The sequence below is a fragment of the Oncorhynchus tshawytscha genome, linkage group LG26 (genome assembly GCF_018296145.1).
Source record: "Oncorhynchus tshawytscha isolate Ot180627B linkage group LG26, Otsh_v2.0, whole genome shotgun sequence".
In the NCBI taxonomy this organism is placed as follows: Eukaryota; Metazoa; Chordata; class Actinopteri; order Salmoniformes; family Salmonidae; genus Oncorhynchus; species Oncorhynchus tshawytscha.
In genome coordinates this window covers 38,893,495-38,912,211 of record NC_056454.1, presented here as the reverse complement: position 1 = coordinate 38,912,211, position 18,717 = coordinate 38,893,495, and the positions used below count along the sequence as shown (strand labels likewise).

General features: G+C 39.5%; 3 protein-coding genes across 3 annotated transcripts; 1 reads left to right on the top strand and 2 right to left on the bottom strand.

The window, feature by feature from the left end:
* Positions 1 to 4,681: 4,681 nt before the first annotated feature.
* LOC112224957 (gamma-crystallin M3-like) lies at positions 4,682 to 5,734 on the top strand. The gene is made up of 3 exons (XM_024388546.1): positions 4,682 to 4,787; positions 5,008 to 5,250; positions 5,372 to 5,734. Exons 1-3 carry the CDS (start codon positions 4,758 to 4,760, stop codon positions 5,675 to 5,677), a joined length of 579 nt encoding a protein of 192 aa, XP_024244314.1. The 5' UTR covers positions 4,682 to 4,757; the 3' UTR covers positions 5,678 to 5,734.
* A 5,162-nt stretch (positions 5,735 to 10,896) lies between these two features.
* On the bottom strand, positions 10,897 to 11,850 carry LOC112224956 (gamma-crystallin M3-like). Its single transcript, XM_024388545.2, has 3 exons — positions 11,764 to 11,850; positions 11,377 to 11,619; positions 10,897 to 11,253 (listed from the first exon to the last, which is right to left on the bottom strand). The coding sequence occupies exons 1-3, from the start codon at positions 11,773 to 11,775 to the stop codon at positions 10,948 to 10,950; spliced, it is 561 nt and encodes a 186-aa protein (XP_024244313.1). The 5' UTR covers positions 11,776 to 11,850; the 3' UTR covers positions 10,897 to 10,947.
* Positions 11,851 to 16,342: 4,492 nt separating this feature from the next.
* On the bottom strand, positions 16,343 to 17,414 carry LOC112225603 (gamma-crystallin M3-like). Its single transcript, XM_024389700.2, has 3 exons — positions 17,307 to 17,414; positions 16,867 to 17,109; positions 16,343 to 16,738 (listed from the first exon to the last, which is right to left on the bottom strand). The coding sequence occupies exons 1-3, from the start codon at positions 17,316 to 17,318 to the stop codon at positions 16,433 to 16,435; spliced, it is 561 nt and encodes a 186-aa protein (XP_024245468.2). The 5' UTR covers positions 17,319 to 17,414; the 3' UTR covers positions 16,343 to 16,432.
* Positions 17,415 to 18,717: the final 1,303 nt, after the last annotated feature.

Genomic DNA, 18,717 nt, shown 5'->3' with positions numbered 1-18,717 from the left:
GGTTCCTCAAGATTGAATCTAATCCTGAACTTCAAAGAATGGTGCTATGATAGCTAACGTTTGATACTGTAGCTATCTGATAGAAAATGTTACCAGACTAGCTAGCTAGAAAACAACTTTGTCTGGCTTGTTATGAAGCACATTGAACACTGGAAATTAAACTACAAGGTGTGTATTTTGGTCACCTTTAAATGAGAACAGTTGGACAAACTGTTTGCCTCTGTATTTCCTGTGTTTGCTGTTACCCACGATACTGGGTAAACCGTGAGGAAGCAGGTAGCCTAGTGGTTAAGAGTGTCGGGCCAGCAACAGAAAGGTCAGAAATTCAAATCTCTGCTCTGACTAGGTGAAAAATCTGTCAATGTGCTCTTGAGCAATGCACTTAACCCCAATTGCTCCTGTAAATGGCTCTGAATAAGAATGTCTGCTAAATTACATAAATGTAAAATCCATCTAATGCTATAAAGTGGCTCTGGGTACACCTTGTGACTCAGCAAACAAATTAGTTCTGGCTCCTCCCACAGCTTCTCCGAGCTTCTCTCGGGGTTGTGATTGTTAACTATGGGGTTGTGCAGTGAGTCCCTCGGAAGTATAGTAAATCAGCTACATTTGTTCAGTGACTTGGCAGATTGTGTATGCTTGCTTATCCTTCCTTCATTTTTAAAATAGCATAATTAAGTAGCACAAAGTCACCTTAATAACGTCAATGATGCATTGTCTGTAATTCTGAAGATATCTCAAAAAAGTATTCAAATAAAAGTTCCCAGATGTAAAATATAAGGCTTTTAGCACACTATGTTGAATGTTTCTTAAAATAAAAAAACATACATTTGAATATATCAGATATCTCTTCACATATTACATTTCATAATATATTTAGTATGATATGTTACGTCCTGCATTTTTTTGGTGTTGCCAATTTCCTGTTATTTGTACAGTCCATTGGGAAGGTATTCAGACCCCTTGACTTTTTCCTCGTTTTTTTATCCCACAGCCTTAATAAAAAAACATACCCTCGTCAATCTACACACAATACCCCACAATGATGAAGCAAAAAACGTTTTTTAGAATTTTTTGCATATTTAAAAAAAATAAAAAACAGAAATATCACATTTACATAAGTATTCAGACCCTTTACTCCGTACTTTGTTGAAGCACCTTTGGCAGTGATTAAAGTCTCAAGTCTTCTTGGCACACCTCTTCTCTGAAGATCCTCTCCAGCTCTGTCAGGTTGGATGGGGAGTGTTGCAGCAGAGCTAGTTTCAGGTCTCTCCAGAGATTTTCAATCGGGTTCAAGTCAGGGCTTTGGGTGGATCACTCAAGGACATTCAGAGACTTGTCGCGAAGCCACTCCTGCATTGTCTTGTTTGTGAGCTCAGGGTCGTTGTCTTGTTGGAAGGTGAACCTTTGCCACAGTTTGAGGTCCTGAGCACTCTGGAGCAGGTTTTCATCAAGGATCTTGCTATACTTTGCTCCATTCATCTACTACTTCTCTGATAGAGTTCAGTGTGTCAAATCGGAGGGTCTGCTGTCCGGACCTCTGGCAGTCTCTATGGGGGGCCACAGGGTTCAATTCTTGGACCGACTCTCTTCTCTGTATACATCAATGAGGTCGCTCTTGCTGCTGGTGAGTCTCTGATCCACCTCTACGCAGACGACACCATTCTGTATACTTCCGGCCCTTCTTTGGACACTGTGTTAACAACCCTCCAGGCAAGCTTCAATGCCATACAACTCTCCTTCCGTGGCCTCCAATTGCTCTTAAATACAAGTAAAACTAAATGCATGCTCTTCAACCGATCGCTACCTGCACCTACCCGCTTGTCCAACATCACTACTCTGGATGGCTCTGACTTAGAATACGTGGACAACTACAAATACTTAGGTGTCTGGTTAGACTGTAAACTCTCCTTCCAGACCCATATCAAACATCTCCAATCCAAAGTTAAATCTAGAATTGGCTTCCTATTTCGCAACAAAGCATCCTTCACTCATGCTGCCAAACATACCCTTGTAAAACTGACCATCCTACCGATCCTCGACTTTGGCGATGTCATTTACAAAATAGCCTCCAATACCCTACTCAACAAATTGGATGCAGTCTATCACAGTGCAATCCGTTTTGTCACCAAAGCCCCATATACTACCCACCATTGCGACCTGTACGCTCTCGTTGGCTGGCCCTCGCTTCATACTCGTCGCCAAACCCACTGGCTCCATGTCATCTACAAGACCCTGCTAGGTAAAGTCCCCCTTATCTCAGCTCGCTGGTCACCATAGCATCTCCCACCTGTAGCACACGCTCCAGCAGGTATATCTCTCTAGTCACCCGCAAAACCAATTATTTCTTTGGCCGCCTCTCCTTCCAGTTCTCTGCTGCCAATGACTGGAACGAACTACAAAAATCTCTGAAACTGGAAACACTTATCTCCCTCACTAGCTTTAAGCACCAACTGTCAGAGCAGCTCACAGATTACCGCACCTGTACATAGCCCACCTATAATTTAGCCCAAACAACTACCTCTTTCCCAACTGTATTTAATTTTAATTTATTTATTTATGTTGCTCCTTTGCACCCCATTATTTTTATTTCTACTTTGCACATTCTTCCATTGCAAAACTACCATTCCAGTGTTTTACTTGCTATATTGTATTTACTTTGCCACCATGGCCTTTTTTGCCTTTACCTCCCTTCTCACCTCATTTGCTCACATTGTATATAGACTTGTTTATATTGTATTATTGACTGTATGTTTGTTTTACTCCATGTGTAACTCTGTGTCGTTGTATCTGTCGAACTGCTTTGCTTTATCTTGGCCAGGTCGCAATTGTAAATGAGAACTTGTTCTCAACTTGCCTACCTGGTTAAATAAAGGTAAAATAAAAATAAATAAATAAATCTTCACCTCGATACTGACTGGTCTCCCAGTCCCTGCCGCAGGATAGCATCCCAACAGCATGATGCTGCCACCACCATGCTTCACAGTAAAGTACTTAATTGTTACCCAGAAATGATTTGATATTGAGACAAAAACGGCTGCATTGGGTATTTTAAATCTATTTAATTAACATTCAATCTATTTAATTAACAAATTAATACATTACTGATGTATTTGATTTAGAAATACATAATACAATTGTAAGTTTTATACAAATGTATTTAGTATCACAGTTATCAACTATAAAGGATAGTTAAGTAACAACTCACTTTTAATGATGTATTCACTGGTTACCCACTAGGCACACACTGGTTACCCACTAGGAACACACTGGTTACCCACTAGGCACACACTGGTTACCCACTAGGAACACACTGGTTACCCACTAGGCACACACTGGTTACCTACTAGGCACACACTGGTTACCTACTAGGCACACACTGGTTACCTACTAGGCACACACTGGTTACCCACTAGGCACACACTGGTTACCTACTAGGCACACACTGGTTACCCACTAGGCACACACTGGTTACCCACTAGGCACACACTGGTTACCCACTAGGCACACACTGGTTACCCACTAGGCACACACTGGTTACCCACTAGGCACACACTGGTTACCCACTAGGCACACACTGGGTACCCACTAGGCACACACTGGTTACCCACTAGGCACACACTGGTTACCCACTAGGCACACACTGGTTACCCACTAGGCACACACTGGTTAACCACTAGGCACACACTGGTTACCCACTAGGCACACACTGGTTACCTACTAGGCACACACTGGTTACCTACTAGGCACACACTGGTTACCCACTAGGCACACACTGGTTACCCACTAGGCACACACTGGTTACCCACTAGGCACACACTGGTTACCCACTAGGCACACACTGGTTACCCACTAGGCACACACTGGTTACCCACTAGGCACACACTGGTTACCCACTAGGCACACACTGGTTACCCACTAGGCACACACTGGTTACCCACTAGGCACACACTGGTTACCCACTAGGCACACACTGGTTACCTACTAGGCACACACTGGTTGAATCAATGTTGTTTCCACGTCATTTCAATGAGTAGGAATGTCGGTCTACGTTAAGCCACTTTGAACAAAATATATATTGATTCTTGAAGAATATAACTTATAAATGCATCATGACCTTAGTTTAACTGTTGTACCCCATCAGAATCCACAATATGAGCTTGTTTGAATCCAATGCTTGTAAATATTATACATGTGAACAAATGCTGTATAGCCTCCAAACATGTTTAAAGCCGTAATGATCATATATTGGATAGTCAGTTCTTAAATCCAGAGCTCTGTCTATGAATCTGAGAGTGATTACATTTCTCCAGCCACATCTTTCAGCTTTTTACCAAAACAGAGGTGGGGTGTGCTTTGTTATTGTTTCAACTGTAGATTTCCCATTTAAGTCAATATGTGTGATTTCTTTTAAATGTCTTAAATTGTGTGCAATCTTTTTTTTTTTAAGTAATGCTCAATGTATGGAGAACCTTCCATTTCAAGGCTGTTACTAGCTACTCTCAAAAGTCTTTATGTTACTTTGTTTGAGAAACAGCCAATTGAGAAGCAGCCTTTCTAAAGACAGTGAGGGATCCAGTCCCTGGAAATGTGGACGTCACCTCAGTGGCCTCAATAGGCCTCTATAGCATGGTGCTGGGTCAGGGGTTTGAACAATGGAGCTAGGGATTCTTTAGGTTTGGTCAGGTATAAAAGAAAGGGTTAAACCTGGTAGGAAGTCAGTTCAGGAGCAGCAACCAGCAGTACAGTGAGCAAACATGTCCAACACCAGCATGAACATGGGCAGGGTAAGCACGGGGAAGTTTATTTTTTAAACTTATTCTTTCATTTTCATAGATTGTTCAACAAAAGGGCTGTAATGCTCTAGCACCCTAAACTACAACATGATAGTTGTACTTATCCCGATAACCTGGTTACCATTGTGACTGAATAGAATCGCAAATGTATCTAAAATGTTTGTTTTGTACAATTGTTTAATTTCAAGAAATGATTCTATTTTATTTTCAGGCCACCTTCTACGAGGACAGAAACTTCCAGGGCCGCTCTTATGAGTGCAGCTCCGACTGCCCCGACATTTCCTCCTACATGAGCAGGTGCCAATCTTGCAGGGTCCAGAGTGGATGCTTCATGATGTACGAGCGCCCCAACTACATGGGAAACCAGTACTTCATGAAGAGGGGAGAGTACTCTGACTACCAGAGTATGATGGGAATGGGCGATGGTTTCAGGTCCTGCCGCATGATCCCCATGGTAGGTTGAGATATTTAATCTTAAACTAGAATAATCTTGTCATTGAATAGAAATCTCTCATATCACACACGTTTATAAATAATTTATCTGAACAAGGAAACCTGTTCTTTCCTCCTAACAGCACCGTGGAAACTTCAGGATGAGGATCTACGAGAGGGAGAACTTCGGAGGTCAGATGCACGAGATGATGGACGACTGTGACTCCATCCAGGAGCGTTACCGTATGTCAGACTGCCAGTCCTGCAACGTGATGGACGGCCACTGGCTGATGTACGAGCAGCCCCACTTCAGAGGCAGGCAGATGTACATGAGGCCTGGAGAGTACAGGAGCTTCAGGGATATGGGCATGGGAATGGGAGGCATGGGCGGCACGAGTGGCATGAGGTTCATGAGCATGAGGCGTATCATGGACAACATGTCTATGTAAATGCTCCAATGTATGAAAATTGTTGATTAAATTTGTTCCAATTTTAGAACTGCTAAATTGTCTTCTGTTTGTGATGCTTTTAGTCAGAGCACTTCATATTTGAGCGTTTCACTATTTCACTCCCCACATCTTTAACATTTCAAAGTTTCTGTGTAGATATGATTCTGTACAGTAGATTAAAAAAAAAAAAAACTTTATTTAATTAGGCAAGTCAGTTAAGAACAAATTCTTATTTACAATGACGGCCTACACCTGCCAAACCAATTGTGCGCCACCCTATGGGACTCACAATCACGTCCGGATGTAATGCAGCCTGGAATCGAACCGGAGTGTCTGCAGTGACACCTCAAGCATTGAGATGCATTGCCTTAAACCGCTGCGCCACTTGGGAGCCTAATGTACTGTAGGCTAGATGTAAAATAATATCCAGTGATATCTCAGATCTTTAATTTCGAACATATTACTCGATCCTGCCATGCTATTTTGCAGTGCACAATTTTAAGGATTTTCAAATAAACAAACTTTCAAAATCAAGGTAACAGTTATCGAAAACAATAAATATAGGGTGAGGGGAATGTGAGCCACAATTAATTAGCATTTGTTTCCTTATCTAATATCTACAAAAGTAAGTATAAAAGTAGAAGAAAATAAGTACTATGTAACAATGTGTACCTAAATGTGTACCTACATATGTACCTTACTGTGTACAGTACCTACATTTGTACCTAAATATGTAGTGTACTGTACCTAAATTTGTGCTTTACATAAATGTTTACCTACAGCAACTTGCCCAAGCCTCCCCTATTTCTCCTTCACCCAAATTCAGATAGCTGATGTTCTGAAAGAGTTGCAAAATCTGGACCCTACAAATCAGCCGGGCTAGACAATCTGGACCCTCTCTTTTTAAAATTAACCGCTGAAATTGTTGCAACCCCTATTACTAGCCTGTTCAACCTCTCTATCGTAATGTCTGAGATCCCCAAAGATTGGAAAGCTGCCGCGGTCATCCCCCTCTTCAATGAGGAGACACTCTAGACCCAAACTGCTACAGACCTATATCTATCCTACCATGCCTTTCTAAGGTCTTCGAAAGCCAAGTTAACAAACAGATCACCGACCATTTCGAATCCCAACGTACCTTCTCCGCTATGCAATCTGGTTTCCGAGCTGGTCATGGGTGCACCTCAGCCACGCTCAAGATCCTAAACGATATCATAATCGCCATCGATAAGAGACAATAATGTGCAGCTGTATTCATCAACCTGGCCGAGGCTTTCGACGCTGTCAATCACCACATTCTTATCGGCAGACTCAACAGCCTTGGTTTCTCAAATGAGTGCCTCGCCTGGTTCACCAACTACTTCTCAGACAGGTCAGTGTGTCAAATCAGAGGGCCTGTTGTCCGGACCTCTGGCAGTCTCCCAGTGTGTGCCTACCTCTGGTGCCACATGGTTCAATCCTCGGGCCGACTCTCTTCTCTGTATACATCAATGATGTTGCTCTTGCTGCTGGTGACTCTCTGTTCCACCTCTACGCAGACGACACCATTCTGCATACTTCTGGCCCTTCTTTGGACACTCTGTTAACTAACCTCCAGACGAGCTTCAATGCCATACAACACTCCTTCCGTGGCCTCCAACTGCTCTTAAATGCAAGTAAAACTGAATGCATGCTTTTCAACCGATCGCTGCCCACACCTGCCCTCCCGTCCAGCATCACTACTCTGGACGGTTCTGACTACAAATACCTAGGTGTCTGGTTAGACTGTAAACTCTCCTTCCAGACTCAGATTAAGCATCTCCAATCCAAAATTAAATCTAGAATCGGCTTCCTATTTGGCAACAAAGCATCCTTCACTCATGCTCCCAAACATACCATCCTACCATCCTACCGATCCTTGACTTCGGCAATGTCATTTACAAAATAGCCTCCAACACTCTACTCAACAAATTCGATGCAGTCTATCACAGTGCCATCCGTTTTGTCACCAAAGTCCCATATACTTCCCACCACTGCGACCTGTATGCTCTCGTTGGCTGGCCCTCGCTTCATATTCGTCGCCAAACCCACTGGCTCCAGGTCATCTACAAGTCTCTGCTAGGTAAAGCCCTGCCTTATCTCCCTGGTCACCATAGCAGCACCCACCCATAGCACGCGCTCCAGCAAGTATACTTCACTGGTCACCCCCAAATCAAAATTCCTCCTTCAGCTGCCTTTCCTTCCAGTTCCCTGCTGCCAATGACTGGAACGAACTGCAAAAATCTCTGAAGCTGGAGACTAATATCTCCCTCACTAGCTTTAAGCACCAGCTGTCAGAGCAGCTAACAGATCACTGCACCTGTACATAGCCCACCTGTAATTAGCCCATCCAACTACGTCATCCCCATACTGTTATCTTGCTCCTTTGCACCCCAGTACCTCTACTTGTACACTCATCTTCTGCACATCTACCATTCCAGTGTTTAATTGCTATATTGTAATTATTTCGCCACTCTGGCCTATTTATTGCCTTACTGCCGTTATCCTACCTCATTTGCACACACTATATATATACTTTTTCTATTGTATTATTGACTGTATGTTTGTTTATTCCATGTGTAACTCTGTGTTGTTGTTTGTGTTGCACTGCTTTGCTTTTTCTTGGCCAGGTCGCAGTTGTAAATGAGAACTTGTTCTCAACTAGCCTATCTGGTTAAATAAAGGTGAAATAAATAAAATAAAAATAGAAGTGTACCTAAATGTGTACCTAAATGTGTACTGTACCTAATTGTGTACCTAAATGTGTACTGTACCTAATTGTGTACCTAAATGTGTACTGTACCTAAGTGTGTACCTAAATGTGTACTGTACCTAAGTGTGTACCTAAATGTGTACTGTACCTAATTGTGTACCTAAATGTGTACTGTACCTAATGTGTACTAAATGTACTGTACCTAATTGTGTACCTAAATGTGTACTGTACCTAATTGTGTACCTAAATGTGTACTGTACCTAATTGTGTACCTAAATGTGTACTGTACCTAATTGTGTACCTAAATGTGTACTGTACCTAATTGTGTACTGTACCTAATTGTGTACTGTACCTAATTGTGTACCTAAATGTGTACTGTACCTAATTGTGTACCTAAATGTGTACTGTACCTAATTGTGTACCTAAATGTGTACTGTACCTAAGTGTGTACCTAAATGTGTACTGTACCTAAGTGTGTACCTAAATGTGTACTGTACCTAATTGTGTACCTAAATGTGTACTGTACCTAATTGTGTACCTAAATGTGTACTGTACCTAATTGTGTACTGTACCTAATTGTGTACCTAAATGTGTACTGTACCTAATTGTGTACCTAAATGTGTACTGTACCTAATTGTGTACCTAAATGTGTACTGTACCTAAGTGTGTACCTAAATGTGTACTGTACCTAATTGTGTACCTAAATGTGTACTGTACCTAAATGTGTACTGTACCTAATTGTGTACTGTACCTAATTGTGTACTGTACCTAATTGTGTACCTAAATGTGTACTGTACCTAAGTGTGTATCTAAATGTGTACTGTACCTAATTGTGTACCTAAATGTGTACTGTACCTAATTGTGTACTGTACCTAATTGTGTACCTAAATGTGTACTGTACCTAAGTGTGTACCCAAATGTGTATTGTACCTAATTGTGTACCTAAATGTGTACTGTACCTAAATGTACCTACTGTACCTAAATGTGTACTGTACCTAAACCTAAATGTGTACTGTACCTAATTGTGTACCTAAATGTGTACTGTACCTAATTGTGTACCTACATGTGTACTGTACCTAATTGTGTACCTAAATGTACTGTACCCTAATGTGTACCTAATTGTGTACTGTACCTAATTGTGTACTGTACCTAATTGTGTACCTAAATGTGTACTGTACCTAATTGTGTACCTAAATGTGTACTGTACCTAATTGTGTACCTAAATGTGTACTGTACCTAAGTGTGTACCTAAATGTGTACTGTACCTAAGTGTGTACCTAAATGTGTACTGTACCTAATTGTGTACCTAAATGTGTACTGTACCTAATTGTGTACCTAAATGTGTACTGTACCTAAGTGTGTACCTAAATGTGTACTGTACCTAATTGTGTACCTAAATGTGTACTGTACCTAATTGTGTACTGTACCTAATTGTGTACTGTACCTAATTGTGTACCTAAATGTGTACTGTACCTAAGTGTGTACCTAAATGTGTACTGTACCTAATTGTGTACCTAAATGTGTACTGTACCTAATTGTGTACTGTACCTAATTGTGTACCTAAATGTGTACTGTACCTAAGTGTGTACCCAAATGTGTATTGTACCTAAATGTGTACCTAAATGTGAACCTAACTGTGTATTGTACCTACATGTGGACCTAATGTGTACTGTACATACATGTGTACCTAATGTGTACTGTACCTACTGTAAATGTGTATTGTACCTAAATGTGCACCTAAATGTGTACTGTACATACATGTGTACCTAATGTGTACTGTACCTACTGCACCTAAATGTGTACCTAAATGTGTAGCTAAATACATGCATTTGATATTTTTCCTACCGATCTACACAACCTTCTCTTTTTCAAAATGAAAGAAAAACTATAGAAAATGTTCCTAATACAAAATAAAATACAACAATTCATTTGGAATTCATTTGGAAAATATTCTATAATTTTTGTATTACTTTGAACATGTGGAGTAGGTTGTGTACTTCAGTAGGACAAACATCTAATATAATTATATTTTTGGATTACATTATAAGGCTTTGCAAGGGATGTGTAGACTTTCACTAGGCACTGTAGCGACACATTGATACATAGTACTTACAACTTTTATACTTGTTTGCGATATGTGTAATAACACCTTGACTGATTTCATAGATATACGATTTTGTAAACAAATGTAAATGAATTGTGGCTAATGTTCCTCTCACCCTATAATCATTGTTTTAGATGAGTCTGTTATTTTGATTTTGAAAGTTTCTTTGAAAATCCTTAAAATTGTGCATCGCAAAATAGCATGTAAAGATCTGAGATATCACTGGATATTATTTTACATCCAGCATTCATCTATTGTACACATTCATGTCTACAGTACACATAAACTTTGAAATGTTAAAGATGTAGGGAGTGACATAGTGAAAGGCTTAAACATGGAGTGCTCTGAATGTAATAATCACAAAAGAAGACAATTTAGCAGTTCTAAAATTTGAAAACAATTTAATCAACAATGTTCATACAACATTTGAGGCATTTACATAGACATGTTGTCCATGATACGCCTCATGCTCATGAACCTCATGCCACTCATGCTGCCCATGCCTCCCATTCCCATGCCCATATCCCTGAAGCTCCTGTACTCTCCAGGCCTCATGTACATCTGCCTGCCTCTGAAGTGGGGCTGCTCGTACATCAGCCAGTGGCCGTCCATCACGTTGCAGGACTGGCAGTCTGACATACGGTAACGCTCCTGGATGGAGTCACAGTCCTCGCTCATCTCGTGCATCTGACCTCCGAAGTTCTCCCTCTCGTAGATCCTCATCCTGAAGTTTCCACGGTGCTGTTAGGAGGAAAAAACAGGTTTCATTGATCAGAGAAATTATATGTTAAACTTGTGTAATAGGAGAGTTTTATTTTCAATAACAAGATTATTCTATTTTAAGACAACATATTTTCAACCAACCATGGGGATCATGCGGCTGGACCTGATGCAGTCATTCATTCCCATCATACTCTGGTAGTCAGAGTACTCTCCCCTCCTCATGAAGTACTGGTTTCCCATGTAGTTGGGGCGATCGTACACCATGAAGTTGCCGCTCTCAACCCTGCAGGAGTGGCACCTGCTCAGGTAGGAGGACATGTCGGGGCAGTCCTGGCTGGTCTCATAGGAACGACCCTGGAAGTTCTTGTCCTCGTAGAAGATGATCTGAAAACACAACAATAAAATACATGGAAATATTATTAGCAAATAAATATTTTGAAAGCTATTGCAATTATGATTTCCTTAACCAGCCATTAGTCAAGCATTAAATGTACAATTTAAAATGATAGGATGAAACACTCTGCCTACCTTGCCCATCATGGTTGCGGTTGTTTCTTTGAGCTGTGCTGCTGCTTCACTGGTGTCCTGCCTGTTTTAACACTTACTTTTATACCTGACCTAACCCAAAGAATCTGTGTGTCCCATTGTGTAAACCCCTGACCCAGCAACACAGTATAGAGGCCTGTAGAGTGCTGAAGTGCTTTCCCTACATTTCCATGTGACTGGGTCCCTAGAAGACTTTAGAATGGGTTTTTCCATTTAGAAGTCAATACAACTGAGCTTTTCAAAGCAGTATACAATAGTCTGTTTTACACATTTCAAAACACACCAGGTATTTAGTGAAACATGTTCAGTAAAAGTGTTCTTTTGCTTGAGTTCATTTTTAATGCTATAGCCGTGACATAATCCATAAATCTATACCAACAGCTTTCATTTTGGTTTCACATGCCAGTTAACTACTGTGTATAGATGCAAACAAATGAGTTAAGAAAATAGATAACAATCACATAGTTTGATGGATATGATATTAATAGATACATATTACAGTGTCTTTAAATAGTCACTCTTAATGAAAATGAAATTTCCAGAACATTTATAACTGATTATAAATGTATTAATTATATATTTCCCTCATTCAACCATAAAAGTTGACCTATAATCTCCCCTATAGTTCACTGCCTCATTTTCTCTGTATTTGAGGTGTAATATAGCTTGAATTCCCCATATGTATCACTGCAGTGTTCATATGAATTATAACATGGTATTTGCTATTCAGCAGACACTTCTGTCCAAAGCGACTTTCATCAGTGAAAGAATGCATTTTCACATGGGTGACCCCAGGAGCAGTTGAACCCACAACCCTGACGTTGCTATGGACATGCTCCTACCAAATGAGCCACACAGGACCACTATACATCATTTCCTGGGGCAGAATGATAACTTGAATTCTTCTTGCATACCTCAATCTATTACTCAAAACTCCAATTCAGTGTATGACTTTTGTAAAAGTCGAAGCTAAGGCGTTAAATTAGGATTAAGCCCTCGTAGAACACTGTAACATATTCTGTAGTCTTGGAAACCCTGCTTTAGAATGTTTTATTCTGGCCTTTGGTTTTTGTTATTGCCTAATCATTATACTATATTTGCTTCAACCTCTAAAAGTCTAAGCCGTTGGGAGGGATTTTACTAAGATTACATATGGAATTGTTTTAAACTGGATGGATCATTTAGCTATTTGATTTAGAATTTTAGGACCCCTTTAGGTACACATTTGGCCTTTACTACTATAGTGCATAGAAGCGCATTGAATAACACATTCATGAATAGAAAAAAATAGTAAAAAAATAAATGATAAGGAACACGTTTTTGAAGTGGTTGTCCTATATCTAAGAGATAAGAAAGCTCAGGAAATATGCATGTTATTTTTTTATACACATACGTATTTCACCCTTTATTTTTGTTGGCACCAAACTACCTCCATTCATTTGTTTGGGTTACCTTCAGACGAGTTCCGTGACACTTGTGGGGGTCGTAGAGCAAAACGGAGAACACCATCGTGTTCGTGAGAGTCTTCTCTTTTTCTGATGCTGCAGACGTTTCGTGAGAAGACCGATTTTAGGGAAGTCCCATGGTCTGACTAACATCGCTGTAGCTCGGCCACCTTCCACCATAGATGCAGAAGGCCGACATAGGAAAATGCTGAGGATTAAAACTGATGGATTTTGATGGGGATTTTTAAAATTATGTTACTCTCGGGTGCGTCAATAGACTCTTAAGGAGGCCCAATGCAGCCATTTCTATCTCAATATCAAATCATTTCTGGGTAACAATTAAGTACCTTACTGTGATTGTTTTCAATTAAAATGGTCAAAATGAAACGAAAATTGCTTCTTAGCAAAGAGCAATTTCTGTATGTATATATAATATGGCCCCCCCACTTCTTAAACCAAAGATGCACCCTATGTAAATGTGATATTTCAGTTTATTCTTTTTTAAAATAATTTTGCAAAAATAAAAAAACAGTTTTTGCTTTAAACAGTTTTTGCTTTGTCATTATGGGGTATTGTGATGTCATTATGGGGTATTGTGATGTCATTATGGGGTATTGTGATGTCATTATGGGGTATTGTGATGTCATTATGGGGTATTGTGTGTAGATTGATGAGGGGAAAAACAATTTATTCAATTTTAGAATAAGGCTCTAACGTAACAAAATGTGGAAGAAGTCAAGGTTTCTGAATTACTTTCCAAATGCACTGTAAAGTGGTGAAGATTTATGCACTTGATGGTGTTGGAAAATTGTATGTATTGTCTGATTTGAGGATTAATAATGGTATATTTGGTTGAAGTTGAAGCTACTGTACATAACTGCTCCGTTGTTGGCAACTTAACGTTTTTCTTTGCATCGGCTATTTGAACAACTTTTCTTAACATAAAGGCAGCAGGGGAACTTTGAAATATAGAAACGTAATACCCTGCGTTGTTGAAATGCTATCAAAAGTTATGTCAAATCAGGAAATCAAGTTGAGATTGGAAAAAAATGAATAATAGACAACATAACATTTTATTTAAGTCTGGTAACTAATCTTTTAAAGTTGAAACGGTTAATATTTTTATGGTAAGATTGTTTGACATCTTGTCAGCCAGTAACAACTAATAACAGAGATTTTCACTTTATGAACTCCCACTTCCACGTACCCCCTCCCAATTTCACCACTGCTGGTGTACCCGCTGAGAGTTTAACACAAAACATGCAAATGGTTGGTGACTGATGTTCTGAACAAAATAAGGCAACTGTTAAAATCTTCAGGACATATTACATGTCTAATTATTTGCCTTCATTAAAGGTCCAATGCAGCCATTTTTATCTCAATATCAAATCATTTCTAGGTAACAATTAAGTAACTTCAAGTGATTGTTTTCAATTAAAATTGTCAAAAAGAAACAAACATAGCTTCTTAGCAAGAGCAATAACTGCAATTTTTGTGACTTATAGATCTTTAATTTTGATTGAAAGCAAGTCTAAGAAGCGGTAGATCTGTTCTATATGTGCTATTTCTATGCTCCCCATTCTTAAGTTTCGTTTTTGTGTACACCATGTACACCAGCATTCAAACAGCTGAAAATCCAATTATTTTGGATATAGAAAATATATTTCACCGCGGTTTAGATTGAATAATGATTTTCAACACTGTCAAAAACACTGAAATTAGGCAAACTATTAGAATTTTTGCAACCAGGAAATTGCATGCGATTTCTGCATATTGCACCTTTAAGGTAGTCCTTGTGCCTTCCTATAGTACTCGACAATCCATTTATTCATGTCACGTAGAGTCGGCCAGAAGGCTATACTGGAAAACCTAACCTCTATCAAAATAAAAAGATGGCTGAGACGCAAAAGTTCTTCTGCGCGAGGGTGTTTATTTACAAAGTGATTCCGGAACAAAAACAACAGTACTGCCGTCAAACATATACCTTTTTTAATTTTATTTATAAAAAATAATTTATTGACCTTCAATACCATTCACATATACCTTATGGGCCAGCTATAAAAATAAATAAAAATACATTTCTTTTTAAAAAACCAAACAATGCTACCCCATCCACAGCTCAATCCAAAATGCCTCTCCAGAGGCTCCTTTTGTAGGGCTAGCCCCTCCCTTCAGAACAATTAACACTAATGAATTAATTAAGCATTTACCTATACAAACCTACATTTTCCATTTAACTAAACAAACATACTAAAGTATATACATTGCAACATGTTTAATAAACAATATCACAACATAACATTTACAAAATTACATCACTACTGACAGTGTCTTTCAATATACACATTTAAATTAATGAGCCATTTGGGACAGGCACTACAAAATCAGCCCAATTCCCTTTGCTCGGGTCCTTATCCAGTATACCCGGAAGCCACAGAGAGAGATTGAGAGGAACAGAACAAACAAACAAACAAACAAGCAAACAAACAATGCGCTCATCCACAACATAGATAAGTATAATAAATATTGCTTATCTTAAATATGAACACTGACAAGTGTGAAATGTATGTACTAAGACAGAAGTTAATTTGTGTGTCGACCCACATTATTAACTTATCTTATAACGGAGCAGGGAGGAGTGATGAATGTGTGCGCGCGTTAAAGAACCAAATGCTGCCCGCGGCCAGTGACGGACTTCTACGTCACAATTCACAAACTATTTTGATAAAAGTATTGCAAGCAACTATTTTATGGTGATGAAACTAGCTAGCTTGTAAAATTAATTTATGTTTTAAATTATACACCAATTGTTAGAGATGTAATTATGTTGAAGTAAATCAAATTCAGCAAAAACAATTCTGTAAATGTAGGTCTCAGTCGCTCGAATAAGTATTTTTAAGAAAAATGTTCCTTTTCAAAAGCACAAAAATGCTCCTTTTTCACTCTTTATATTATTTTCTTATTCTTTGTATGTATTTTATTTCTTGCTTTTTTGTATAACAATATATTTTGTATTAGTATGTAGTAGATAGTTATGATTTTTAAAAACATTTTATGTGGTATTTAAATTAAAGTAAATATACCATGTCACTGATAACAAATCACTCAAACTCAGATTTTGGTTTTATTTTTTATTTTTTTAACCTTTCGTGAATCGTCCCACAGAGACCAAACAGAAATACATTTTTCATTAAACATTGGAGCATTTACATAGACATGTTGTCCATGATACGCCTCATGCTCATGAACCTCATGCCACTCATGCTGCCCATGCCTCCCATTCCCATGCCCATATCCCTGAAGCTCCTGTACTCTCCAGGCCTCATGTACATCTGCCTGCCTCTGAAGTGGGGCTGCTCGTACATCAGCCAGTGGCCGTCCATCACGTTGCAGGACTGGCAGTCTGACATACGGTAACGCTCCTGGATGGAGTCACAGTCGTCCATCATCTCGTGCATCTGACCTCCGAAGTTCTCCCTCTCGTAGATCCTCATCCTGAAGTTTCCACGGTGCTGTTAGGAGGAAAGAACATCATAGTTACTTTATTGATCAGTGAAATTAACAAAATCATTTTGTATGAGAATACCACCATCAAAACATACTTTATTTTCAAGAATAGATTTACCATAGTTCAACCTACCATGGGGATCATGCGACAGGACCTGATGCATTCCCTCATTCCCATCATACTCTGGTAGTCAGAGTACTCTCCCCTCCTCATGAAGTACTGGTTTCCCATGAAGTTGGGGCGATCGTACACCATGAAGTTGCCGCTCTCAACCCTGCAGGAGTGGCACCTGCTCAGGTGGGAGGTCAACTCAGGGCAGTCGGAGCTGGTCTCATAGGAACGACCCTGGAAGTTCTTGTCCTCGTAGAAGATGATCTGGGGATGACATAGGGTCTGTGAGTAATACTGTCATGAAGAGAGAAGCTACAATAGATAATGAACTAAATCAACATTGAACTTGAACTACATTTACCCCGAAACTATGTCTGACATTATGAAATTGTTGTAGATGTCAAACAGTCTATCACATATAGATAGACGAAACAGAGGGAAAATTATGCTCCGGTTCATACCTTGCCCATCATGATGACGTTTGTTCTTCAGGACTGCACTGTGACTGCACTGAATTCCTGTCTGTGTTAGCCCTAACTTTTATACCTGTCCAACACCCAAAGAATCTGTGGCCTCTCATTGTGTAAAGTCCTGACTCAACAACACAGCACAGGGCCTACTGCTCAGTGTGGACTCAAAGGGTTATTATCTGTCTCTGTATGCGTTTCTGTCGCAGGTGCATCGGTGTCCATATTGTGTTCAACATATAAAGAGTAAAACAGAAGATTCTAAACATTCATGACAACGTATTATACATATAGTGTATATTATTGACTCTATGTATGTAAAAACATATGGTTGTTACATCAGGTATTATAGCAATATGGCGATTGAACTTGACATTCGTGTCTGTCTTTATTCATTATTGTAGAATACATTCTGAAACATATTCCTCAGAAATATGTTATTAAATACTTAACACTGTCATTATTCTGGCCTAACCCTAGCCCAATCCCAAGTATGGCCACTATGTTCATTCCAAAACAAGAAGACAGATGGGTGTTGAACAATGGCCTGTGAGATACATTGAACATTGTTGTTGTTTCAAATTAAAAGAAGGGGGATAAAGATGGGCGGGGGTTACACCAGAACTAGTACACTATAAGTGGGGTGTATGGGGACATCATTAAGTGTGACACAAGATGCACCACGTATGAAATGCTAATGGTGAAGTAAACATTGGACATTTACACCAGCAGTAACGTTGTCAGACTCCCTTATTCGCGATCGCATTACAACAGCAACATGTCCATTCCATACACAGTCTAACTGTCTTGGATTACATACTAATGTTTATCTCCAATAAAGTCAAATCTCTTATTTTCACTCTCAAATGTCATCATGTGAACATTTGGGAAGCGGGATAACTGTTAGTATTCTAGCTCCAGTTTAAGGTCAGGGTTGTTCAGGCATGCTAGTGACTGGATAAGGTTAGGGTTAGTTTAAAAGTTAGTTAACAAAAATATGACACTCACCGAGTCAAACAAAAACATGTCTGGTGTTTCAGTAACCTGTTGTCCAACTTCCCATATACTGTATCCACATGTTGACTTCTCTTTTGTAATACTTAAACATATACTGAGGAAACAAAACATTAGGAACACCTTCCTAACATTGAGTTGCACTCCCTTTTTCCCTCAGAACAGCCTCAATTCGTTGTTACATGGACTCTACAAGGGGTCGAAAGTGTTCCACAGGGATGCTGGCCCATGTTGAATCCGATGCTTCCCACAGTTGTGTCAAGTTGGCTGGATGTCCTTTGGGTGGTAAAGCATTCTTGATACACATGGGAAAGTGTTGAGCATGAAAATCCCAGCAGCATTGCAGTTCTTGACTGCAATCCATGTTTCAATTGTCTGGTTATGGGATTTA